A 27,096-nucleotide genomic window follows, 5' to 3' on the forward strand; every position below is an offset into this window, starting at 1 on the left:
TCCTGACTCCGAAGCAGGACCTGCGGTCCTCCTGAACCCGAGTTCTACTGATCTCAAGGAGACTCAGACTTCACTAACAATGTCAAGTGAAACTAGCAGTATTTCTCACCTCACTGAGTGTTTTTAGACTGGAATATAGCTAGTCAACTCAACTTACAAACAAACAGTTATTTGATAAAGCAGCTTCCAGGTTAAAGAAGCCAGATGATGACTCAAAAGATTAATTCCAATCCTGTATTCCAAAAGGAAATCTCAGGCTAAATGTTTATGGAGCATTTGTAGCAACCATTTGCTTGGAGGAAATCAGAAGCAACAGCACTAATGTGTGGGCACTATGGTTATGTCGTCCATCCTAACCTTGGCATACCTGCCTCCGCGTGAGTTGTGGGACTTCTTCAAAGCAATTTTAACTGTTACTTCACAAAATACAGGACTATCTCACTTCCCAAAGTTAACATCTGAAAAATAAATTGCAGAAATGTCAATGAATATTTGAACAGGTCCTCTTTTGAATGCCACATTTTTCAGATTTTCTAAATCTGTTTAAAAGAAGACTCGCCCTTAAAAAAAAAAAAAAGAAAAAAGAAAAAAGAAAAGAGTAGCATCTTTTCTTCATTCTAGTAGAACTGAACTGACTGAAAGGATATAGGCTGGCCCTTTTTAATGCCCTACCCCATGAGTATCTTTAGGGGCAAATTTAACAGTTAAAGAAAAAAAGAAAAAAACAACTTTACTCGAAACCTGGTTTTGCGACTTGTACATATTTTCTTCCACAGACTTGCAGATTGTTTTCTATTTTTTTATTTCCATTATAAAGGTTTTTGTACAAGTTTACTACAATGTAAGGAACAGATATATAAGCATTTCCTCAGAGTCCTAGATTTCACTATTAATCGTTAATAATAAAATGATGGCTACTTTAAAAAGTCAAATAAAAACAATATAAAAACATGGTCATTAAGAGTATTATATATACATATAACAGAACAGCTTAATACAGCCGTACTCATATCACAGTTTCTATTGTATCAAAGAGAGCATACTTTAGTACATAGCAAACAGATTCTGATTTCAACTTCAAATAGACACTTCATATTTACTATAAAAATATTAAATTAAATTTTTAAAAAGCACTCCTCAAGTCCCGATGCAATCCCCGATATGTTGACTACATGGAAAACACAACTTTTGGGAGCAATTGTAAGCCACAGAAGGAACAAATTATTTCTGATGCAAATCCTTATCCAGCAGGAACACACTGGCTTCCTAATCGCCAGGTTGTTTTTGAACATAGGTACTTTCCCTCTCTCAGTTTTTCTTGATTTTTTCGTTCTCTTATCTTGTGCAAATACACGCTCCAGAAAGTTTCACATGCATTTTCTAAAAACTCCTGTCTTCAGCATATCTAACACAGATATCAAATGTTCATTTGTATTGCTATAGCAGCCTCAGTTTACAATCTTGTGAAAGATTTATTCAGTGAAATGGGGTAATGTCACAGCAGCGTGTCCAGTTGAGAAACTCATTCCCAAGACTTTCTATAGTGCCCTGGATGGCACAAAGCATATGGACCTTTTTATACTAATGGCACTGACATGAAAGCACTTCAGAGTTAAACTGTACATCTGGAGAGGGTGACTATGGTAATTGTGGTTCATAAAAAAAAATTAAATGGAATACAGGACTTGAGTGCAACTTCCTTTACATAATGTGCATTGACAATGCAAACCAGCCTTCTTCTTTTTGCTTTTCCACCTGCAAAAGAAGAAACCAGTTGAAGTTCATACACCTTAAGTTTCACGCAGACTTGCTAGTTAGGGCTGGCTTCTGTAAGATTGCTACTTATCAGTTCACTGATACGTAGCAATTGCCTGCCACAGGCACCATGCAGGTAGCCACACCACCTACTTTAGACACCTAGTTTAGGCCACATCTACCTTAAGTATTCTGAATTTCCCCTCTGGGGGTGCATACTTTGCTGTCAGGGAGTCTTGGACCCTAACTTTGTTTCTCTTTATCATTCCTAATTTAGGTTATTTTGGACATCAGAGAAGACAGTATTAATATCTCCTCATGGCTGCTTTCAAGCATACAAACAGATCTATGACTGGTTTACCAGACTGTACTACTGCCTGGCGTTCCCCAAAAAAGCATCTCACTGTAGTCTATTCTTCTCTTTGCATATCAGGAATCAGAAAGCCAGGTTGGTGGTTTTTCCTCACATTTGGATTTATTTATCCTTCAACAACTGACTTGTGCAACGGCTAGGTAAGAACTCGCTTGCCTCTTAAGATGTGGCTCTACCAGCACATCACAACGATTACTTGAAATTCTCTAAAGCCACAAGTGAAAGACTGCCAGAGGTTCCCAGCTCTAACACATGAAGATGCCACAGCTGAAAATGTAGTTACAGGATGATTCACTTGTAAATAACAGCTCTGTGGCAGCAAACGAGTAATGTCACTAGCACTCAGGCCTCCCCTTACCAATTCTCCAGAATCCAGACTGCCATGAATTGATTACTGTTAGGCTCAGTAGATTTAAGGTACGACAGAGCTCTCTCCCCTTTCTTTATCTGCCTTGCTTTTCCTTCTATGGCACCGCAATCAGACTTTCTGGCCGAAGATTTTTTCAGTCTTACCTTTGGTCTTTGGCTGACAGAAGTTGATTTCACACTTTCTGACGTGGTACTTAGGGGTGAACAAGGTTTGCTAGAGTTGCCTACAGACCTGTAGACGTTCAAAATGAGATTGAAAAAGTGAAAAGAGGAAGCGACTACTGGAATCATATCTCACATCCTGAGTTAGGACCCCTCATCAATACTCTGCAACAACTCATGTCATCTATTGTATGACACGTTGAAGGTATTTTAAATAGAAACAATGGAAGCTGTGAAAAAGCTGTCAGACCTTTGTCCCATTTCCACAGAGTTCAGTGGGATGAAGTCAGGGAAAGTCCGTGAAGCCAAAGAAAAACATGGTGATTTTTCTATTGTGTTTGAGTTCTGCTGCATGGGTAATCAAGGTACTACGAAAATGAAACAGTTAAAGGGTTAATATTTACCTTCTTATACTGGTCATACTGGCAGGGGAAACGCTATCTTCTTTGGAGCTGTCCATAGCAACTGCCGCAGGAATAGACACTTCAATTGTCTTCCTTGCGTTTTCTAGGCAATAAATAATAGCTTGATTCTGATGAGAACACAGCAACATTGCACAACATTCATTTCACATCTTCCTATTTTTTGAGGGAGGGGCATCACTCTTCACAATGGCAGAGATTATATAGAGCAGACATAAAACATCAGGCTAAACATCAGCCCCCTACCCACTCTCTGAAAATGACAGATATTGAAAGCAGATACTCAGAGCAACTATGGACAACACGCACAGATATAGAACGATTCTTCCACAGATAAACCTTCTGGTTTTTGGCAATCAGAGACTTTGAGACTTCTGATTTCTCTACTTTGTTCCTTTAAGATTCTACTTTTCATGCTGAATTTATGTTACAACAGCCACAGAAGTGTTAAAAGCGTTATGATCCCCCTGCATGAGTCATTGCATATGCACCTGCATGCATATTCACACACACGTGGTCTCTCCTCCTGCTTCCTCTCCCCCTGAAGTCCTTCCCTTTATACACCCTCTGTGGTTTAGGAAGGGAGAAAGGGCAAGTGTTCTGGACAGAGCATACGAACATGTTCACAGGCAGTTCGGCCTGTAATTGCAGTAACTCCATGAAAAGATAAGGCAGGCCTCACCTGCTGTAGATTATTTCTGTTTATAGTGACACATGGCAGCTAATCTATGAATCTTGAATCTGCAAGAATATTCCCTTTGCTAATTTATCTCTTCGGACGACTGGAAGCTTCAGTTACTCCCTTGTCTTAGCTCTAGCAGTAACTCAGCAAGGTAGTCTGATGGAAAGAGCACCCAAAAGACCAAAAACTAAAGTGTAGTTGAGAATTGGATAACCACTCTGCCGTGATTTCTAGAAGCCTCATGTAAATACCTAGTCCTTGTATTAAAAGATTCTCCAGCACAGAGGCTAGTTCTGCCCATCAGGGACTATGTAGCAGAACTGCTCTGCAGACAAGGACAAAGCAAAGAGCTTTACTGTAAAGCAAGATATTTGCAGCAGACTAATTACTAAGAAACTAACTTCAGGAGAAGTTTAGCTGATATATTTTTAGCTCTCTGAAGTAAGGAGTGTTTGTACCACACAGTCATTAACAGCAACTGTACTGCTGACCACAACCGCTGATCCAATCAGATAAGGACAGAGAACTCCCAAAAGGGGAAAACCATTGTCTTAGTAGTTTTTGTTTCTCCTGAAGCTGGGTACTTACCAGTATAATTTAGGGATGGGGGTAGAACAGGAGATACCATTGGAGGAACCATATCGGCGGCAGCTAATTTCTGCTGCTCTATTAGCTGCAACAGTTTATCACGTGCTTCTGTACTCTGACGATTCAGCTCTGCTATTCTTTCCTCCAAGCTCTTCGATGCCACGAGATGAGTCTACTTGGATAATTGCATAATTACTTCCAATTAAAAACTTACAATTTGCACCTTCAGGGAGAGCATGCAATATATTTCAAGTACTTCTACGGATTTAGTTTTCAAACTGAAAGTAAACAAGTAACACCTCCTGTGAAAAATCTGATTTTGTCCCTTTCGCTGTCCTGCAACCGACTAAACACAACAATATTTTAAATGGGTCTTTGTACAAACAGGAAAAAACAGCTATTGTCTGTATCATTAAAAAAAGAAAAAAAAGAAAAAAAAGAAAACCCCCAACCATCCAGCAATGAACCACAATTAAGAAAATATTTAATCAGTCAGGTATTCAGGATGGTGTGGGGAAGCAAATGCAGACTTCTAGCAGAAGTATCCTGGGATTCATCTTTAAACCAGGTTTTCATCCACTTTGACCCCTTCCTCTCCTCCTCCAGTAACTGCTTCCACAAAAACAACATTTAAAAAGTTTGCATCATGTTGTACAACTAAATGACTAAACATTACACAACATAATACAATGTGGAAAGCGACAACACTTTCACCCTACATTCACATGAGGAAATTTAAAATCTTTAGGATCCTTAATTCAACAGTAATTCAGCGACTGATGGAATAAAAGTAAAGACAGTAGCAAGGGCAGGGATTAGGGATTTCTGTGATGTTAACTCCACTCACTGGTGTGCCACTGAATAGCTACTTACTTGCAGGTAAAAGGTTTTCTATGTGAACTAAAGCATTCAGGTTCTCTCTTTCCCAAAGATTTCGGGATTTTCACCACACAGCAGGACAGACAAGACAGATCCAATTTGTACAAACACTACAATCAAGTATTTGCAAGAGATGTATTTGCACCAACTTTAATCTCATGGGCTTTTGGGTCACAGTAGCAACAGGGATGTATGGCATGGATTTAAATACATATTTTATGAGCTTGGCAAGAATCTGTGGGTTGGTACAGTGCTTTCACTGTTAACATGACTCAACCTACAAGAGATATGCCCGATCGTGTTGCAATCACACCTTTTTGCAGCATAACTTTATCCTAAGCTTATAAGCATGCTGCACCCATATACAATGTAGGCCCAATATGAGAAACTACTGTTGAGCTCCTTAGGGAATGATTAAAAAAAAAAAAAAAAAAAAATCAAAGTCTCCAAGCAAACAAATTAAAAGAATATTTGGTTTTCTACTCTTTTCCTTAAAACAACAACAGGAAAGAAGCAGTCTTAAAGCATCAGTGAGCTACGGGAAAGCAGATCAGCAGAAAGGGGAATCCAGCCTTCCTTTTCTGTTAAATTCTCACCTGTCCTTGTGAAGAGTCTGGACTAGGATTTGCATTTGGTATTGGGTCTGGCTGATGCAGGCAGTCACCTGTGTCTTCAGAGAAGCCTCTGAATTTGCTGAGTTGAGCTTTAATTAGAGAGTTCTGCCGTGTGAGCTCAGCTATCTGTCCCAGCAGATCACCATTTTGAAATAACTCTTCAGCTGTGCTGTTTTTTCTAGTGTCACCTGGGCAGCACAGACTGATTTTCTCATGGGAACTCTCCAAGTCTTTGCCTGCAGGAGGAATTGGTTGCCTTCGAGCGATGAGACAGTTTTCCTCAGTTGTGCTCTGTGTTCTCAGGGAGGAAGGTGAGCTCCTTTCCTGGCATGGTTCTCTTTCGGTGTTTTCAGGAGACTGAGAAATGGCTGTAAATCCTACAAACAAGAAATAAAGGAACAGTAAGGAAAGAGACATGTAATCCTCATCAAGGAAACTAACACTAACTTTATTGCACAAGGCTAGTAATAATCAAGCAGGAACTTGACTTGGAACACCTAGCTTGAACGGTGTTATGTTACTGATCAAAATCACTCTATGGAAGATCCTGCTGAAAGAACTCACCGGGTTTTATATTTCCTATTGCAAATAGTCTTACATTTACATGACTTTATAATTACAGATTGAAAGAGAAGTCAGAGAGAAGAATATAAATAGTTTTGAATTTCTTAGCTGATAGATAAGACATTACTTCTTAGTTAGTCCTCCTTTTTCCAAAATCCAGTTAGCTTACCCAATAGACTGCAAGTTTGTGTTTTAGTTCTGGTATTTATACTGGGTTGGTAAAAAAACTTTTAGAATAATAAAACAAACTAATATAAGACTTTTTGGCATAATAATAAGTTAGCTATTCACTCAGCCCTTAAGAAAAGAGAAGCACTCTGGGCAACAAAAGCAGTTAGGTATTTTTTGTGGTCATCATGATAACATAACATAACACGTAACACTGCTACATGTTAAGTCCAAGTTGGATTTTGTGATCAAAACCAGATTTTCCAGCATTTATATACCAAATAGCCCATTCCTTCCCAAGCTTTAAGCCTTTGCCTCTTGAGCAGAGCACGGCATTTAAATTTTACACATAAATCTGTTTTATATTTTTTCATAAAGAAACATTCAAGAAGTTTAACATTTGTTGAACCATTTAGCATCCTTAACAGCCTTAAAAGAGTAACAATACATTTCTCACACAGATAAACTATAGTGAAGTCTAGGAATAAAGCTTTATATTCTTGTTTCAAATGACAGACCACATCTGACCGTTCTCAATGGGACTGAAGCCAGATGTTGTTCTTTGCAGAAAGCTACCTGTAGTTCAATTTCTCTGGATTTATTATGTGCCTCCTTGCAGCATAGGTGACCACCAAAAGCTTGAACTAGATATAAACTTTCAATCGTCCCGCCAATTTCTTAAATCAAAAGGACTTTGGAGTTAATTTTCTGACTTGGAAAAGACTTAGAAACCAACACAGCTAAAAGAGGGCTAAAAAGGAGGAGGGAAGGCACAAACCCCCACTACCGTGCCCTACTCCCTGTCGGCAACCATCAAGCTAGCCATAGATGTAATCATCCATCTCTCAACAGAGGGTTACAGGGGCCTAGCACATTCAGGAAGACGCATGTGATTACAATGACAGTTACAGGAGGAAACAACTAATTTTGACAGTCACAGAGAGTCCTGCCTTCTGCTTACTTCATTAAGTTTAAACAAGAAATACCTTCCCTAATCACCCCTAATTGAACCTTCCTCCTCTCAACAACCAGAATTGAGCTCCCGACCTATAAAATTCCTGAAGCCTATGGATACTGACACAAGACTGAGTTAATCTGGTTATCCAGCACCACAGAATTTCACCCAAAACTTCTTCAGCCACTATGTATTAAATGAAACCCAATGGAAACCTGCTCCCAAAGCTTTTAGAAAATCCTCTGCTGGGAAGATTGGCTCAAAGCAAGAGTATGCAGCCTACAGACATCCTGGTTTGTCTGCAGCATGGGCTGCAGAGACATTGAATTTCCAGTCTTCAGTGGTCCCACCATTAAGGTGATAGAGGCTGCATTACACCATCAGCAGATGGAAATCTGAGATGATGTGCTGTACGTCATAGACAAAGAGCTACAGCAGGTCATACAGAAGTGACAATCAAAACCAGTACAAAATAAAAATGCCAGTCTGGATTGCCCACTGACAGGACTGCAGACAGTAGATGGAGAACTGCAGGGGACAGAAAGTCTAAAGGAATAGGCATAGCAAGAAAAGAAATTAAAATCTGGATGCGGGATATTCCAGCTATAGGGTCAATGTGTCTAAGCAGAAAATGCATCTCCGAAGGTAGTGCAAGATTGAAACAGTAACACACTATACAAACTCTCAAGTCTACTACAGCCAGAGAGATCTCACCGTTCTGGAGGGGAGACAATTCCTGACTGCTCTTCTGCCGGGGGGGTGACAACAGTACAGCTGGCTGGAACACATGAGCTGGCAAGCTTCTACCAGGTCCCGCACCACCTGAAGCAGCCGACCTCTGGAGAAACTTCAAAGGAAGTTCTTCCTGTGGGAATTTCAGCATACTTTCCCTTCTTCCTGCATCAGCCCTAGGCTCAAAATAGCTCAAATCAGTTTTTTCTAAAGAAAGAGACAAAGCAGAGATAGAATTAAAAATAAATAACTAAATAAATTAGGTTTTGTGCAATACAGAAAATTCTCAATATCAACTCTTATGTTCAAGCACCTGAAAAGACAGACTAGAACATGCTCCCCACACACTACTAACTTCCTTCTGATCCCCAGGTACAGAACTCTCAGTGGAGCACACAAATTTTCACTGGCCTTAAGAGCAGGAGGAGCTGTTATACACTGCCTCACAATTTCAGGATACTAGTAAGAAATCTGTTTTTAGTCCACGCACAAGACTTACAAACACATAACTTGTGAGGAATACGTATTTCAGTGAGCTGCATTTGGTAATACTCTCTTGAGAAAAGCAGACATACGTATTTGTCCTAATCGACCTATATTATAAATTCGATGGCAACAATAGTGGACTGGAAAACAATTCAAATCTTTTTTGAGCTCTCTGATGATCTCTTTATGACTTAATTCAAATCAGACATCTCTTCAGTAAAAGGAAAGAAAAAAGTTATTATTCTGTATTTAACTACAACTAGCTTGTGTCTACATTGCCATCTATTTTGGGCTACAAAATTAATACCATGCAATCAAACTTGTAGCTAGCTGTGAGACCACAGTAATTTCAACATGCTTACATCCACTGCTCCATCAGTACTATCTTTGAATTCTCTCTTCACAATTTTGTTCGGGATGTTTGTTCCCAAAAGAGAAGTTAGTGGAAAATTAAGCAGAACATACCTGATCCCAAAATGCAAGAGACAAACAGCACCCTTCAAAGGCAAAGAGCCAGAAGAGGCTGTTTGCCCAAGATGCTGCTTGCAGTTCACACTACTGAGATCCTGAGACTGAACTTAAAACCTGCCACCCACTATCCAATGACCATGGCAAGAAATGACAAACATCTTCCTGCCCCGTTTCACCATACAGAACTATGTTTCCAAAACATCCTCCTCACATGCTATTTGTCAAAATTATACGCCCCTCACTCCTCTCTCAGCCATTCTTGTCTCTCCAGAGAAGTCCTATGGTGTCTGTGCTAAAACTAGTGATCCCAGATGTTTCACATCCAGTCAGATGCCTTAAGGGTACAAGAGATCTCCTTCAAAATGAGGAGGAGGAAGAAACATTTTTGTAATTTTAGGAAGCTTTCCTCTCAGGAAGATGCCTCTTCTTGAAAAGAGAGGCCAATATGGAAAAAAGATTTGGAAATTCTAGTCTTGCAGAACTGTATAGGAAGGGTTAGGGGTGGTGGTGGTTTTTTTGTTGTTTGTGGGGTTTTCTGAGGGGCGCTTTTCTGGTGTGTTGTGTTTTATATTTTCAGGTAGGATTATTTGGTTTTGCTTTTACAAAGCCTGGGTAAATCACAAAAAAGGGATCTGGTATGTGGCTTCTTCATGACAACCCCACAGAAGCAGTCTGGAAGAAAGTTTTTGACCACAAAAACATCCACAAAACCGACATTTAACTAAGGAATACAAATAGCTCCAAAGAATCTTGGGATTCACAAAGAGTTACTGACCTTGAGAGCAAAAACGATGCATTTAAGCAACCAGTTGGGAAGACAGCTGGGAGAAAACTCCATGGTGAAATAATGTAAAAAGTACAAGGTGAATCACGTTTGGTTAGTTTGGCCATCAGTGCTACTGAGTTAATTTAAAATGCTTCTATGTTGTATATCACTCAACTGGTCATTTACGTATGAAATAAAGTCACAAATATCAAGGAACAGACTTCTGCCTGGTTAGTTAACAGGCCTCAGCAGCTGCTGTTTCTGGTCAGCAGCGACCTCCAGCGTCTTACGGAAGAAGCAATCTCATACTGTCAGGCTGCCTCAGCAACCGAGATGGGGGATCCTGATTCAGTTGTTGTTTGGGTTTTGGGGTTTTTTTTCTCCGTCCCCCCCCCTTTTTTTTTAAAGGCCCTCAGAATAAACCTGACTTTGTTAGCCACCTTAATGGGTGAAGGCTGCTCCCTCCCTCTTTTTTTTTTTTTTTTTTTTAAAATATAATACATTACATATCACTTAAAGCTCAAGCCCAGGACTTGGTTAAAAGGTTAACCTTGAAATCCTGATCCAGACAGAAGGATGCCAGTGGGGATGGAATACAACCTATAATACTGTCAAAAAATAATCTGTAGCAAACTGCTTGTGCTCCAAGCAGAACCCATGGCATATGAATTTCCAGAAGCGAGATTTATGCTCATACAACAGTATTTATTCAAATAAACATCTATTAAATACCAAATTTTCCACTACAGGGAAGAACTATACACAACTCCCATTTCATCCTTCACACATGCATGCACACACCTTGGCCATTCACTGGACCTTTGCTTGCAATTCCCAAATGGTTTGGACTTTGTTCTCTTTTAGGTTCTACCAAAGGGAGGTCTTTAAATGCTTGTGTGAGAGAGATCAGCTGTTCATCTGTTACCATCATGTATTGCTGAAGCTTATTCTAAAGGATGAAGGAAAAACAAAAGAGATACAAAAACCTGTATTCTAACATCAGGAATTAGATTATATACCACAGGCAGCTCTGAGAAGAAATATGGATTCCAGTGAGGTATTAAATATTGGTCCCTCCATGTTTCTTATTTATTTTTTCTCCTGCCTCAAAGAAATTCTTTGTTTTCCCCTTTTCCTAACTCATCACCGCACTTCCTCTCCAACACACCTTTATTGCTTCATTCCCAAATGTAACTGTTCAACAAATCTACTTCCACTGCAAACTAAAAAACCAGAAAAATGTAGTTTTATATCTAGTCTGCTCTGTTGCTCCGGTAGTATTAATAGTAAAGAAGAGTGGAGGTAGATGCTTAAATCTTTAGATTGATAAAGTAAAGCTCAGTTTAATAGAAATAGAACTAGCATTTTCTCAGACTTTAAAGTTAAATATCATACAGGAAGATAAAGTGTTGATTTTCCAAACATTCCTTCTCCCCCATGCCTGCTATTGTCATTCTCAGACTCCTCATTCTATTTTATCATTTTCTTCCTGCTTATTGTTAAAATCTCCTGAACATATGACAACGCATCTCAGCACACGTTTGCAACACAACTTAGTATTCTAACAAGTCATTCTGAGCGAGATGGGGGCTTGGTACCTGTATAGTAGTGTTTTCTTCCCTCACTAGAAGTATTTCTGCAGTCAGAGCATCAATCAGTTCTCTGTGTTCATTCAACATCTCCTCATGCTGCTGCCTTATCACCTCTTTCTCACGCAGTTGCATTTCACTCTAAAGAGGGACAAAAAGTTACAAACCTACTATAATCAATATAGATTCATATTTGGAAAAAGGAACGGGTCCATATCACATCATACTGTAACAGCTCTTCCCACTTTTGCTAAATTGACTTCATTACTTTCATGACAAAACCAATTTTCAAGGCTTGAGAACTCTCAGAGAGCTTACTGTTCCTTCTTTGTTACTCCAGAACACGGTAGGGAATCCTATACATCCTTGTCCTTCCGCCTTTAAAACTTTACGGGCTATAATTACACAAGCATTGTCTCTCTGCATGGATACCACTTTATAAGTCAGTGAATTTTCATGCAATAATCAAACGATTACAGTGTGATCAGGTGCATTGATCCCAGTCAGTATCCTGTGCTACTTGTGCCTATTCTTTAGTTTCCTTAATTCATTAATGAAGACAAAGTTGACTAAAAAAAGGAGCTGCTTTCTAATGTTTTCCCTCAGAGAGAAAAAGTTCTAGAGGGTTTCATTCATTTTATTTGTTTTAAAGAAGACAAAAAGGTTTCTTTCTGAAGTAATCTACTTGAGCATGAGGCAAAAGACCTTACTGTAGAACCTGTTGCTTTCAAAAGATATTATCAATCTATTATTTTAAGATAGACCACTGCAGTAGCCAGGCTTCCTGTACAAGACATAAAAGAGTCCCTTCCACCTCTAATGAGTAAATGGCATACACAACTGACACTTTTTGGGCCATTGTAGCTAAAAGACAGACAGGGAACTACTGGAGAGAGTCCAGCATAGGGTAACAAAGATGACTGAGGGACTGGAGCATCTCCCTTATGAGGAAAGGCTGAGAGAGCTGGGACTCTTTAGCCTGGAGAAGAGAAGGCTGAGGGGAGACCTTATTAATGTTTACAAGTATCTAAAGGAGGGTGGGTTGAAGGAGGATGGTGCCAGACTCTTTTCAATGGTTCCCAGCAACAGGACGAGGGGCAATGGGCACAAGTTGGAACATAGGAAGTTCTGTTCAAATACATGGAAAAACTTCTTTACGGTGAGGGTGACAGAGCACTGGAACAGGCTGCCCAGGGAGGTTGTGGAGTCCCCTTCTCTGGAGACTTTCAAGACTTGCCTGGATGCAGTCCTGAGTGATGTGCTGTAGGCAATCCTGCTTTAGCAGGGGAGTTGGACTAGATGATCTCTAGAGGTCCCTTCCAACTCTGAAAAATTCTGTGATTCCGTGAAAAGTGGAGGCTGCAAAGCCACATAAACACATCAGAAGTAGTAGGTGGAGCCCTTTCCCAAATGGTTGCCTGTGTTTACTCAAAGGAATCCCTGAATAAGAGAAATACGTCCCATCTCCAAAACACAAAAGACGCTGAAAAGCAATTGGCGTAATCTTTTCTGATACACAGAGAAAATTAGAGCATAAGATGCCCATAACGTACTGTAGATTATTTTCTGCTGGCATTGGGACCAGAAATGAAAAACCACCAAGGAAGAAGTGCTAAGACACAACAGCTCCGCAGCCACATGAAGTGAATGAATAAATAAGTCATTTTGAGAATAAACATCAGACATTGTCACTAGACAAGAAGACAGGAAGATATACCCTCCTTTAAGCATATCAGACAGGCCATCCATTTTCTGGTTCTCTTCCACCAAGACAGAACAGCTTTTCTGTATTGATCCAAGTGAAGCAGGCTGGCCCAGAAAATGGAAAAAATTTAGACAGTCCTATCTTTTTAGAAACCAAAGACAGCACAAAATAAGAACTTTAACTCTCGTAGCAGTGATGAAGCCTATTGATCCCTTAGATCATCTGGATGAGCTATTGACTCATCCTACATAGCATTAACCTAGTATTGGAGGAAAAGCTTCCAATCAGATATGCACGGGAAAAGCATGAGAGTTAACAGCTGTATACACCCATTCCTACTATCGGCTAAGATTTGGGTCTCATATACCCTGAAAGAAGTATCTTCATTCCAGACCACTGCCAGGTGTGCCTCTGATCTCGTAATACTTAACACTGCATCAGAATATGCAGAAGCAGACACAGAGAACATAGCAACACAGATTAATGTAGTATGAGTATACTCTAACTTTTTGCTCTGTGAGTCTGGCAAAGAAATAGCCTTCTTAGTAGAACAGGGGAGGCAGGGGGGAAATTAACATTAACGTTCATCAGATGACATTAAAATTCATTTAGGAACCAAGTCAGGTTCAACCACTTCCCTTTAAGAATTCTGCATAGCTTGGTAAACATTTCAGAAGTTTCTTTTTCCCCCCTTCTTAGCTGTTTCTTGTAGGAGTTCATTTTTTAATCACATATTAATACAACTTTCATGAAAGATTCAGTAATTCAAGTTTCTCTTCCTACTTTTTATGTGTAATTTTGAGAATGAATTAAGCAACACCCTTGATCGTAATTCTTCTGCATTCAGCTCTTCTGCAGCAAAACTGGAAAATATTTTTTTCTTCCCAGAAGAGGAAGGAAATCTTTCTAGAAGCTTCAAAATCTCTTGAAGACTGGTTGTTTACCTGAAATCAGAGGCTTTTTAAATATCTGCTGCAAGTCACCTTCTTGAAATGTATTGCCAGCTATAATTCAGGCATTGGAACTTTGCTAACTCTCTTGGCTAGGCAAGACAGATGGTGCACACGAGCACTTGATTTATTCCTAGCATCACAGGGACCAGGTCTTAGAAATCCTCAGACAAGCTGAGCTTCTTCCCAGTGAACTCTCAAATTCAAATTATAACTGAAGCTCCATCAAAAGGGGAAAAGTCAGTGAAGATTATAGATGCACACCGTCTATCTTGAGCAAATATGAATATGATTAACCACGCTTTGTAGCTTGAGCAACTTCTGAATATTTCTACTCATGAATTTAGGTAGTAAATCTAAAAAAGTTTCAGACAGCTCTGTAAGCAACAATCAACTCCTGGAAGGTAGGAACGATAACACATCTGTTAAAGTAGAAACAACATCATAGAGGTGCTCAGAAAAAAGAAAATGAGAATACAAGTAAGAGTCAGCATACATGTTCCAAAATAAGTAGTATCCTTAAACACTCAGACTCCTTGGCCTTCTGTCTGAAAGGATAAAAGCTCTTAAGATACATTGAATATTACATTCATAAGGAGAAAGCAGCAACTGAGAAAGAAAAAAAATGACTAAGAAAATCTGGAGTAGTTTTGGAGGAAGCCTGAGGGTCAAGAATAACTCATTTCTGTGGAACACAAATTAAAGACAATTTAGATAGGGTTATGACTGCAATTATATTTATAATATGAATTTGATGCTATTAAATTGATGTTTTCCTAATAAATGGAGAACATTCTATTGGAAGTCCAGAAGATGCTTCCACATAACTGCAAACAAACCAAATTTAATACTCTGCTTTGGTATTACAACTTTAAGAGAGAACAAGCCTTCTTAACTTCTTTTAAAAATAAGATCTCCTCAGCCAAAGTCCATCTTCTGATGGTAGTGGCTTTTCACTCTTGAATTGATTATTTAACATTTGCTTCCAAGGCAGGTCTTAATCAAAGTAAATTCTTCCATACAGATTAAATACAGAGGAATACATTTTTATACATCCAGACAGAAAAAAAAAGAATTCAAATTTTAAAATAAGGTGTTTTGGCCTTTTTTCCCCAATTATTATACACTCTGAAAAGGAAGCAAAATAGGACAGCTCCACTTTCATTAGGAATCTATTGCCTTTGCTATGAAGTAGAGCACTGGGATTTAGACAACATATTCTGCTGCATCTATTAAGAGCGCAGAAACTGCCATAATCTGGTTTAAAATTTCACAAAGGCCAAATGAATTTATGAGCCACTGCTGCACCTGAAGTAGCTCTGGGTTAGATGAAATTAAAACCACTGTTCTTCTTTTTTAAAAAGGAGTTCTGCATGGCTTACAGGTAATCTAATTTATGGAATTCCATTGACACCCAGCTGTGCACTGCCATAATGAGCACTTCAGGTCACTCTTGCTTAATGTGAAGTGGCTGCTATAGATAGAAAACAGAGCTAAGGAACCCCACAAATAAAACTGGGGATTTGGGTCCACTGCTCTAGTGACAATAGCACCACCTTTGGGAGGCAAAGGAAAAAAGTGAATTTGTAAACAAGGCTGTAGTTAATATCCTGCTACAACTCTGAACATATATAAATAACGAATTTAAAACTATTTCAATTGGTATTTCCTGCTAATAGTCACTGAGAGACTTTGATTGCAGTCAGCTCCTCCCTTTTCATTAGGGACACCTCTCTGTTCCTAGCAAACTGAAAGTTTTAACTCCTGATTGCACACAATCCAAATAATAAGCGATGATAATCAGACTTCAAAGTAAACTGACTGGAAGCCATGAAAGACCAAAGTTTACATCTGTAAAGTAACTTTATGTCCTTTTTCATTCACTCTGAAGAAGCAATTCAAAGTCTCCTCACCTCTTTGAGGTAGCGCATTAAACGACATAGAGCATTCACCAGTGACAAGGTAAACCCAGTGAGGCCTTCACTACTCTTGCTTTTTTGAACCTCACGCCCTGTACATCGCTCATATTCCTCCAATTCATTCTCCACTTCACGTATCATGCGGTTGAGAACATCTAGGCTGGATGTGTTATCCCTCCGAAGGTCAATGGGGATTGCATTAGCTGGAGAATCATCTCTCCTCTGTCTTGCAGAGTTCTGTGCAGTTTGTTTTCTTTTCACTGAGTGGAGGGAAAAAAAAGAGTCATTGGAATTTCAATCTGTATAGAAAGCTTTGCACTTCCAATGAAATTACATTCTTTATTGAAGGAAATCAAAGGAGAGGCTCTCTCTTGCACTGAGCTGAAACAGACCATCAAAGAACATCCCCAGTCATTCCAGTTACTGATCATCAAAAAACACATTTTCTGCCAGCACATCAGTACCTCTCAAGTATGACTGTTTTGTGCTTTTATCTCAGATATCTGTTAATACTTCCTCCTCCTCAGTTAAAAGCATGGAAACAGTTTGCCAGTGAACAGCCAGAGAAAAATACGAGCTGCTTTCAGGTCCCATACTTACTAAACAACTCTTTTACAACAATCCTTTCATGTTACAGTTTATATCTGATGTCAGTCCCCACATACAAACCTGTGTAGAATATGGGGACTGAAATGCATCAAGTCCGTGCAGCATAGAATAGAAAACTACATCAGAAATAGAAAAGCCCTGGAGAGAACTACATTACCAGCAAAGTAATGGGTAGCATCAAAGGGCCATATTTATCCTTCACAGATTCCTATGGACATTGCTTTGCCAATGAACATACAGAATACAATATACAAGGGGTTGTGGCAGGCATGTCCATCAAGACTCAGCTGGACAAGGTCCCTCCCTAATCAAACTTTAGAGTTAGCCCTGCGACGACTTCCAAAGATCCCTTTCAACCTACATTTTCTTATGGTATTAAGGACCCTGGTCAAAGGGAGGTATGTTATTTTTAAAAGTACTAAACTTTTTGCTGCAATTTGTTTTTGTTTCCTTGAGTTCGGGTTCAGCACTTGTCTCACAGTGTAACTGGAGTCCACAGTCTCTTCTTCATCTTCATCCTGAAGTCTTGAATGGATTCTCTTGACAACATCAGTAGCATTCAGGGCTAATTTAAACACAAAACAAAATGAAAAATACACACATGAAATATTTTGGGTAAATTCTTAATAGCAATATGTAATAATTTTATTAGAAGAGCTGGCTTTTTAGCCTGGAAATGCATTTGAGCTAAACTAGCGCATCTCTGTCTCTTACCCCCACCCAGAAAAGGAATTCCAGACAGGATCCTGTGAACAGCCCAACAACCCTTGAGAAGCTGTGATTTGGCAAACCCAACCTGACTGATCCAATGATGGAGAAACAGTTGTTGGAGTCAAAGGCACATTTGCTTCCTGTGATAAGGTATGTTTTCTCTTATCCTTTTCATCCCACAATGGAGAATTCAACAAGGAATTTTTTTCTCTCAATAACCGAAGTAGCCTAGATTCAAAAGAAACACAACAGTGACTTGTAATACGATAATAGCATGATTCTAGATTATCTCTACAGTCTAGAAAAAGCTTTTTAAAACATCTATAACTGCTCAGGTGAGTTGCCAGCTCACATTCATTCCCACTCTGGATGTTACAACAAGCAGTTTCCCTAGAATTCTGAGGTCAGGAAAGGAGGAGGGAGAGAAACAAAAAAAGTAACTTAACTATCCCTCTGTAACACCCTTTTAACTCCATCTATTTCCAGTGTTAAGAATGTGGAAACCTGAAGGGATATATCTGTATTGACCTGTCAGAACTGATGCTGGATTTGAAAGTCAGAGAGTCATGGTGTCCATCTCCTGATTGATAGACTGATAATGCTTCCTCTTCCTCTTCATTAAGAGCCTTTTTAGGAGACAACAAAGAAAATAAAAGGGACTTCAAGCAATTTCAATTTGTCTTTAGGAAGAAGTTAGAGATCAATTTTCTGAAATTGTTTCAAGAAGAAAACCAAAAATATTTGTTTTAGTCTCTACCTCCAAAACAAAATTTAAAGAAATAAGAAAGAAAACCACACATCTCTGTAGGAAGAGTTTTGGGGGGGCTTTAGTACCTAAGAAATACTGATACTGACAATTGTCTCTGAAAACAGCACAGCATGTGATTAATTCAGTATCCAATATTCTATTTGGATGATTTATATTAAATAAAAAAAGACCACACACACACACAATAGGATAAAAAACGCTTTAAAGACTGTACCAAAACAAATACAGAGATACAACAGGCATAAGATGGAAAAAGCAACCTAAATGATAGCATTTCTAAAATTTCAGCCATTTGACATCATAAACTAAACAACCTTGTAATAAGATCTGCAAAATTACATTTATATTCTATGTGTAAAATGCCACCAGAACAAAATACAATCCTATGTATAGAATCCTACATGCCACATTTGAAGCAAAACTTAAGCAATCAAATTTGGCATTAGGGTTCCTCAAACTACCAGATTTCTGCACTTCTGGGTAGGCTTCACCAGATAGCCTTTAACTTGATTTTTGTAAGCACATAAGGAAAAGAAAATCTCACAGAAGCTCAACAGACAACTATCAGTATGCATTTCTTTTAAAAATGTAAGCCTATCCTGCAGCATGCATCCAGTGATACAGCTTATAAAGACGCTACAGTTAACTCTTCATATTAAAAAAACCAAAAAATAAATACCACATTGAAATACACAACCGAGCAGTACTACAACTCAAATTGCAGATATTTGTGCAAGACAGTAGGAAACAGGATTAGAGAACCATGAGAATATGACATCATCACTTTCACTCCCACAACCCTTTTGGTCTTCATCAGTGAGCTGCTTTCTGGGAGTGTCATATGCCTGCTCTCAAACCACAGCAAGCATTTCTGGTACAATTCATGTTATGAAAAGAAAACAGAACACAAGGGCAATCTAAATGAAATTTTAAACAAATTTAAACAATTTTTAAACCATTTAAACACATCTAAATAATTGTAAAAGAACGTGAAGTATTAGAAGCTAAACTTGTAGGACTAATCAAGGCTGTGGAGTTAACTAGGGTACATTTACATGTGTGTTATCGGAAAGAAACTGGAACCCAACTAGTTATGTCCCCATTTATGCAGACACAATTAGAAAATCAGAGGCACGTTTCAATACCTAGCAATTAGTTAAGTGATACAAGAGTTGCTTTTTTAGTCTGTAATCACTTTGTTCTCTTGCTGATAATTACAGAATTTAAAAGGGAGAGCATGCTAATATGAGAGAGCTTCTATTAGACACAAGATGTTTGTTTTTCATATTCAAAGCTTAAAAAAAAAATAAAATCATGATTCCCAGAGTCTCACAAAACAAACTCACCTCCATTTAACACCATTTTCTACGTACGTTATCAACATGGTATACAATACACAAAGGACAGGTTTAGGTCTGCTTGGAACTCTATCTTTGAATATTCTTATTTTGTGCAAACAAAATAAGCCACTGGACATGCATGGAACAGAATACACATTACCTGGGAATTCATGACAGATTCACTAAGGATGGAAAGCTGAGAGGGAGGATCACATTTTTGTACAATGGGTCCTTGAGATGATTCTAGGTCACAGTTAGGAGCCATTGTTACATTAGGGAAACCTAGAGGAATCAGACAAAACAGGGAAGAACACAGAGGACTTGGTCTGTAGTATGTCGCAGGAGTTTGTACCAAAAAGCAAGTTCCCATACTTTGCACAAAAAGGGTCACACGGGTGTATATCGCTTTAAACAACTGCCAAAAGCCAACCACAGAGTTACCTTAATACATTCGACCATGTACCAGGCTTTTGCCCTTCTCACCTGTGTAAATACACTTGTGCAGAAGCAGCATGCAGGATGAAACAGTCATTATAAGCAAAAGAGAATGGCAGCCTACAGAGAAAAGAATCTAAGCTTCAGATTTCGTATGCAAAGCCAATCCTATGTTTCAGTAGCATTAGGACCCACAAACCAGGAGACGAAAAGGAAAAGCCTTGTTCACGAATTGCTGATAAATCTTCAACAATATCCAAGAACAAGCAGTCAACCCATATAGCAATGAGAATCATAATTGCTAAAGTGGCTTGAACTGGTGCTCTGTATAGGCCAGTAGCTTGGCTGTGGAAATAGTCAGCACAAGGTGTTTTACAGTAAGTGATCCGAAATTCCTCAATGGACCGATACAGTAGCATAACCGGCCACAGCTCGCTTTCCCCTGCCAAGGGAGGTGTTATCCTAATCTATGTTTCATCCAACATTAACAGGATGAATCGTACCACGTTACACGATGAGATGAAAACAGTTAAGAAGAATACTTTGCAAAGCAAGACTATTTATGAAAAGCAAGGAGATAAATCTTAACTGTATTACCACACATAAATAAGATGGTCTACCTGTTCGCGTGCAAGGAGCATTCCCAAACAAGTCTTTTGCCACAGCCATAACCTGACCAGATCGTTCCAATACATCTTGCAAATGGTATTGATCAGACAGAATCTGAAAGTACAGCATATAAGGAAATATTTCATACTTCACAGACTGATTTTTCCTTTGTTTTTCTTACGTATTGTTCTTCTATACAGTTAGCAAGAGAACAGCCAACAAGACAATGTTTGCGAAGTTGGTACTGTGCAATTAGATCCCAATTGAGATAGATCAGAAAACAATACTTCATTCTAATTGACTAGAATTCACCTTGTTTTTCTGAAAAGTTAAACAGTTATTACTTCTGGGCCCCCCCATCAGCACTGACTCTTTCTCTGTAGAGCAAATCCTCTCACTCCCTTCTTCTCCTCTCAGCCTGACACAAACAAGAGCTGGGTGTTTATGACACACTCATCAAAACAAAGACATATATCTGGCAATTTAAAAAAAAAAAATTAAAAAATCAGTATGCATCCTCAGATGATTTGATCTCAAAGTTGTTGAGTCAAAGAACACTTATCTACATCTGACAGACACCCAAAACCTGCATTATTTGATTAGATCCAAACCAATTTAGACAGATTTCTTTCATTCAGCCTTGACTATTGAAAAAGCTACCTAAAAATTAAGCCACCTACCACCATAAAGGTTTCAACAGGCCTAAGCACAGATGACTACATCTGGCATCAGAAGACATTTTGGGAATCTCCACACGTTTCGCACAGGGCACAGCTACTGTATTCAAGATCTTTCTCCCCGAGTGTTTGAAGTCCATCACTGGCATGACAGCTGCCTCCTAAGGACGGAGGTCTTGGGAGTGCAAAGCAAGATGCATTCAGCTACTGTGAGCCAAATGGAGACGACTGGGGTTGTGGCTTCATGGACAGAATGCAATTCAAAACTCCTCACTGACTCATGGTTTCATTCACTAAGCTGGAAATGACAAACTAAAATTATATCACATAACCTGGGAAGAAGGTAGTTATTCTTAAACACCTGAGAGGAGACCAGATATGCAAGTGACCTCCACTTCATCGTGGTTAATCAAATTTAACCAGAGAGACTGCAAGTACTTGAGAAGATCCCACAGAAAAGACAGGCTCATGTATGGCCTCCTATTCAAAATCTGAGAACCGAGTGACAATTTTTGCCCCCCCAGTAATCGTAAGAGGGACCGGTTTGCAGCAGTTTCAGAGCATTATATGCCATTATCTCCACAGAGCCTCTTTCAGTGTCCATTGATAAGTTTGCTGGTTTATATTCAGCCTCATTCAAAAAATTCTAGGCAGTGCCATTTCACTTGTTTCTCCCCCAACCCCCTGTTTCACTATGCTTTGTTATGTCAAGAAGTTTCCCCATACACCTAGTTTCCACATTTTTCTACTCATTTGGGGCTGAATTACACTGCAGTATAATACACTTCTCCTCATAACCAATTTAGCAAATCAGTGAATATTCATCTTTCAATTATCTCACATGTTTACTTTTTCAAATCACTATTCAGCTTTCACTGACTATCAAGTCTGTCCATTTAACCACCTGACATCAAAACCATGCAGGTTTTTAGACAAAGTTATGCTAAATCTGCAGAAGAAAAAAAAAAGAAAAAAGTTTACCTGTCCCAAACCACGATTCCTTTCCCTAAGGCAGTTAAAAATAAAGTGACATGTTTAATCAGGCAAAAATTATCCTGATTAATTTGTTTTCACCCTCCCTACTAGATCTCTTCCAGCATTAGCAGGTTCCTAAGCTTTGCCCTATGGCTGAACACATTATGAACATTTTTAGAACATTGCTCCCGAGGTAGATTAGCTCAGATTTGCCTGTGTTCCCCAGAAAACAAAGTGGTATCAGCTTCTAACCCCTCTAGGCCCATTTACATGCCCTGGACAAATTCACTGAGTGCTGTACTTTGTCCCAGTTTTAGTATCACCTATGAATTTAATTAAAATTCATCTTCCCTCCTATTTCAGATTGTCATTACAGATAATTAAACCAGACTAATCCTAAAATCTCCCCACTATGATAATCCATTCATCACCTACCCTTCAGTGCAATACACTAACTTTATTTTAAAAATAAGTTGTTGTAAGACCAAACAGTGTGATACCTACACATTCACAATCCAGTTACAGAGGTGAACTCATATTATTCTTTCATTCAGATTTTTAGGCAGACAAATCCCCAAAATATTAAATTTTCCTTATCCATTTTATAACTTTTGCTGTCTTTCTCTTCAACCTACAACTACAAGAAAAAACACACTAGTAGCAGCATCTTCCTAGTTTTTGTCTCTGAGCCTTTTGCAGTTGAGTAAGATTCAAGGTGCTTAGGAAGCTACACTCACAGCAGTAAAGGAAAAGAGACCACCAAGACAACAGAAACAAGGAGACAATCCACAGTGGTTGTGCTGTACTGGGAGACACAGGCTGAACAATCCCCCCAGTTACTCTGAACAACAGGACCTAGCAATTAACACGGTTTAAGCTAGGAACAGGCAAAAATGGTGACTCTCTTCCATCTATTTTATTTTTCTCTACAAAAAAGAAGATGCCAGTGTTTCAAACAGAAACAGACAGATGGGGTTCATCCTGCCTGGCATCATCTCCTTTTGTTTTCCTGTCTAGAAGCATCTTTTCTGTCGTTCAGAAGTAGACACAGGGTACGTTGAATAAAGTTATCTATTAAATACAAAGGGGAAAGCCACTCAGGTTGTCATTAGAAATGGCAACAAATACAAAAGACTATTTCCTAACCATGAGTTTAACATCTGCAAAATAATAAAGTCACATAACAGGTAGTCCAGACACATCTTAGAGCACGTAGTCTAATCTACCTTTGTGATACATAATTTATTTCTGCGTGGAAGTCTTCTTGAAACTAGCCTGCTATTACACTGGGGAAATTGTATAAAAGTCCACAGCTTTTTTGAATACTATACTAAAATGCACTTAGCGGAAAAGTATGAAAGTAACAATGGTCAAAATTAAAAGTCTGAGGCTTGATTAGCACGATATCCTTAACACAAAAATTCTACTGTGACCGCAGATAAACAGGTGTCAAATAGGAAACTAAAAGGTGATCTTTAATTTCAAGTACTTTCATTTTTTCTGTCTATGCTTGAACATTCTCAAACGTTCAAATCAGAACAAATCAGATCAGAAAATGACTTCTGAAAATTTACAAAACATGAAAGAGATAAGAGGTCTGTGATGGCTAATCCACCGCACATTTACAGGACTACTAAATCACATTTATTTTAACTGCTAGGTGAACATTGTTCATTACCAACAAGAACAATTCTCAGTTTGTACTGATGTGATGATCAAGTGCTGGTGAGGTCTGAAAGCTAATGACTGTGTTTTGAGACTAGTTTTCATAACATATGGCAAGGAGTCCCCTGCCACGTGAAAGAAAAGGATGTCTACTACTGAAATCCCTTTTCAGACAGTGACAGCTACTGTCTCTGTTAGCTAAGATTAGGTTTGCTGCTACAGTTCAACATTCAAAAGCAAATTAAACAATGTATTTTCAGTCAGAGTGCTTCAGAATACCTAGAGAACAAGCTGTTCAATCCCCAGATGACAAGCTTGTCTGCTACCAGCCATAGCTCCTCAGCCTTTGTTGTGTCAGTTTTCCTTCCAGACAAGCTCTTCCTTACCAACTTCTTGCCTCGACATTTCTGCCACACATTTGGGCCAGATGACTCCACATTTTCTCTGTTTAAATAAGCAATGGGAGATAAGGATGTCCCTCCCAGAAAGAGAAATGTTCATGTTTCCATCAAGGAAAAATACTAGACAGAGGGAGGAGAAGGCAAGATAGCAATAAGAACACAAAGAACACACATCTTTTTCACGACACACAGCTCAACTCTGCAAACAGTTCCTGTTCAGACGCAAAGAGGGCTGCTGAATTACAGAGTGGTTCTCCACTACTGCTGCAAACAATCTGCAGTGGGCTGAATGTGCAGATTTAGCTCTCACCTCATGCATCAGAGTCAATTTCCTTTTCTCCAAGGAATCATCAGCAAGTTGGTTTTGCTTCTTCCATTTTCTTTTCAGTGCTTTCTCTTGCAGTTCCAGATGAGCCAGTGCTTTGTTTTTTGACTTGTGTATTTCATGGCGACGCAGCTATGTAAACAAGAAAGAAACATTTCAAAACAAAAGAACAATCTAAAGCAGAATTTGCAGGGTAATGCTAACAAACTCTTCTTGATTTTATCATTCATGCGCTTAATACTATTTATGTTAACTTCCTCGGAGCACCAATGACTGCCTCACAAACATACAGAAGTGCAGAATGCGATCAAGACCAGCCAAATTTAAAGCGGCTCCAAAGGTGAATGGGGAAAGTCTCACAGTTTCCACCTGCCCTATACTACTGACTCAGTAACAGTTTTCTCAGCTGTAAAGGGAGGGAAAAAAACAAACACTACCACCTATAATATGCATAAAAAGACATCATGCATTTTCCTCATTTAACACTTTGAGTCAAGAGAGATATTCCCTCTCTTCTTCTAACAATTATATATATATATTTATATGTATATATTCAGTTTAAATACAAATTAAACAAATCAAATGTGTGAGGTGCTTGCTAAAGCGTCTGGAAGCTATCAGGCCAACCATTTATAGAATCAAGTCTCTCTCCACTCTTGGGCCCATCTGTCCTGACTAACCTGTCAAAATTTATAAGCAATAATAGCTCATATTGCCTATTCAATCCCAGTAATCAGTGCTACCAAGGAAAATTAAATGGAATTCACTTATTTTGTAACAAACAGGTTGTTCATGATAAAGAAATGATGTTAAATTGTTTAAATGAAAACTGAGTATCCTCAGAATTAGAGAGATTCCTAAAATAAAGTATGTCTTTCAGTCCTTCCAGCAGAGACCAGACTTAACTTCAACTACTCCACTGAGTTTTTATGTATTTATGCTTTTATGATGGTATACACTTTATTGAAATAAAAACTATTGCTACTGCTTCCTAATGGAACAGAAAACTGAAAGACACCAACTGTCAGAGCTGGGGATGCACAATATCATAAACAAAAAGCTAACACTAAAGTGACAGTATTTTCAGAAGCTTAAAAAGGGAGATTAAACATTGGCTAAACAGATAACATCTGGATAAACAGAAAACATCCCTGTAAGTATGGTAAACACTGATGCTAGATAACCAGCTAAGTCTCCTTACTACAGAGAAGGAACCTTAAGGAATATTAAACTTACTATGTCCTCAGCAGTTGCACGGTGGACTGTTAAATCATGGACGGTACTCTGCAAACAGGAACCAGAGAACACATCGAAAGCCAGAACTGAGGACAAACTTGATTTTTTTTTTAAGTTTAATTAAGAAAACCCTCTAAATTACAGTATAATTAGCATAAAACTACACAGTGTGTGCGTTTTTATGGCACTGCAAAGCATCCCAACTTCAGTGAGGTAGACGATCGGCAAAAATACCCCTATCAAGACTGTGGGCTCTCTTCAGCGTCCGGAGCAGGCTGCCAGCGCGGAGGCCTAACCCCGAGCAGCACCAAGGGGGCGAGAGGGCCCATGTCCACGCCAACTCCCCGCCACGGCACCCCCTCCCCGCCCGAATCCACACACAAATCGGCTATGTCCGAAAGGGAGCCCCCCAACGGTGGACGGTGACCTCGAGCGGTTCCCCCCAAGCCGGCACGCCCGCGGGCACGGAGGCTCCCCAACCCTTCCCCGGCAGGGCCACAGCGCGTCCTGCGTGTCACCCAGGAGAAGCAGCGCTGCTCCCCTTGCAAGGAGCGGGAAGAGCCGCCGAGGCCGCAGCAGGCCCGAGGCCCGGCCCGGCCCGGCCCGGCGAGGTAGGGTGCGGGGGGAAAGCACTCACGTCCCAGTCCCGCTTAAGCACCGCCGGCCTCCTGGGACCCCTCCTGCCGGCGCCGCGGAGCCGCGGCCCCCGCAGCAACGACATGGCCGGCCCGTCCGCGGGAAGGAAGGCGACGGGCGCGAAACGGCGCCGCGGCGGAGGCTCGAGCGGGCCGCGCGCGCTTCCGCCCACCCACCGTTGCCATGGGGACGGAGGCGGTTATTTCTTTTGCCGTCACCGCCCTGAGGCGGTTAACGGCTCCCCCCGCGCGCCCCTCGGGGCACCCCCAAAATCGCCGCGAGTCCGAAGGGGAACCTCCGGTCTCCTCCGCCCCCGAAACGTCCGCCCTATTAACCCCTCGTGTGCCCGCCGCCGGCCCCTTCAGGAGGGTAGGTGTCGCCGGTGCCCACGGCTGCATCTTCCTCCTAGGTTTTCCGTGAGGAAACAACCCCTGCCCGCCCCTGGGCAACACCTCAGGGGTGCAGAGGACCTTCTGCCCGCCCCGAAGTAGGGCAGTGCCTTGGCAGCTCCGGCTTTTGTGGGGAGGGGGCTCTGTATACTCCACAGGGAAAATCTATA

At 39.9% G+C, this 27,096-nt stretch overlaps 1 protein-coding gene across 3 annotated transcripts; it reads right to left on the minus strand.

Annotated features, from left to right (window-relative positions):
* Positions 1-822: 822 nt before the first annotated feature.
* On the minus strand, positions 823-26,844 carry SPICE1 (spindle and centriole associated protein 1). 3 transcript variants are annotated; one of them, XM_063352549.1, is made up of 17 exons: positions 26,539-26,844; positions 25,902-25,949; positions 24,651-24,797; positions 20,634-20,736; positions 19,739-19,860; positions 17,998-18,095; positions 17,555-17,697; positions 17,183-17,323; positions 16,144-16,409; positions 11,585-11,716; positions 10,788-10,935; positions 8,246-8,470; positions 5,827-6,221; positions 4,352-4,523; positions 3,064-3,166; positions 2,642-2,729; positions 823-1,755 (listed from the first exon to the last, which is right to left on the minus strand). In XM_063352549.1, exons 1-17 carry the CDS (start codon positions 26,620-26,622, stop codon positions 1,702-1,704), a joined length of 2,469 nt encoding a protein of 822 aa, XP_063208619.1. In that variant the 5' UTR covers positions 26,623-26,844; the 3' UTR covers positions 823-1,701. The 3 variants fall into 3 exon arrangements, with proteins under 3 accessions (XP_063208619.1, XP_063208627.1, XP_063208636.1); XM_063352557.1 differs by having other exon boundaries at positions 26,714-26,833; XM_063352566.1 differs by lacking the exons at positions 823-1,755; positions 2,642-2,729; positions 3,064-3,166 and having other exon boundaries at positions 4,394-4,526.
* Positions 26,845-27,096: the final 252 nt, after the last annotated feature.

The sequence above is a fragment of the Chroicocephalus ridibundus genome, chromosome 1 (genome assembly GCF_963924245.1).
Source record: "Chroicocephalus ridibundus chromosome 1, bChrRid1.1, whole genome shotgun sequence".
In the NCBI taxonomy this organism is placed as follows: Eukaryota; Metazoa; Chordata; class Aves; order Charadriiformes; family Laridae; genus Chroicocephalus; species Chroicocephalus ridibundus.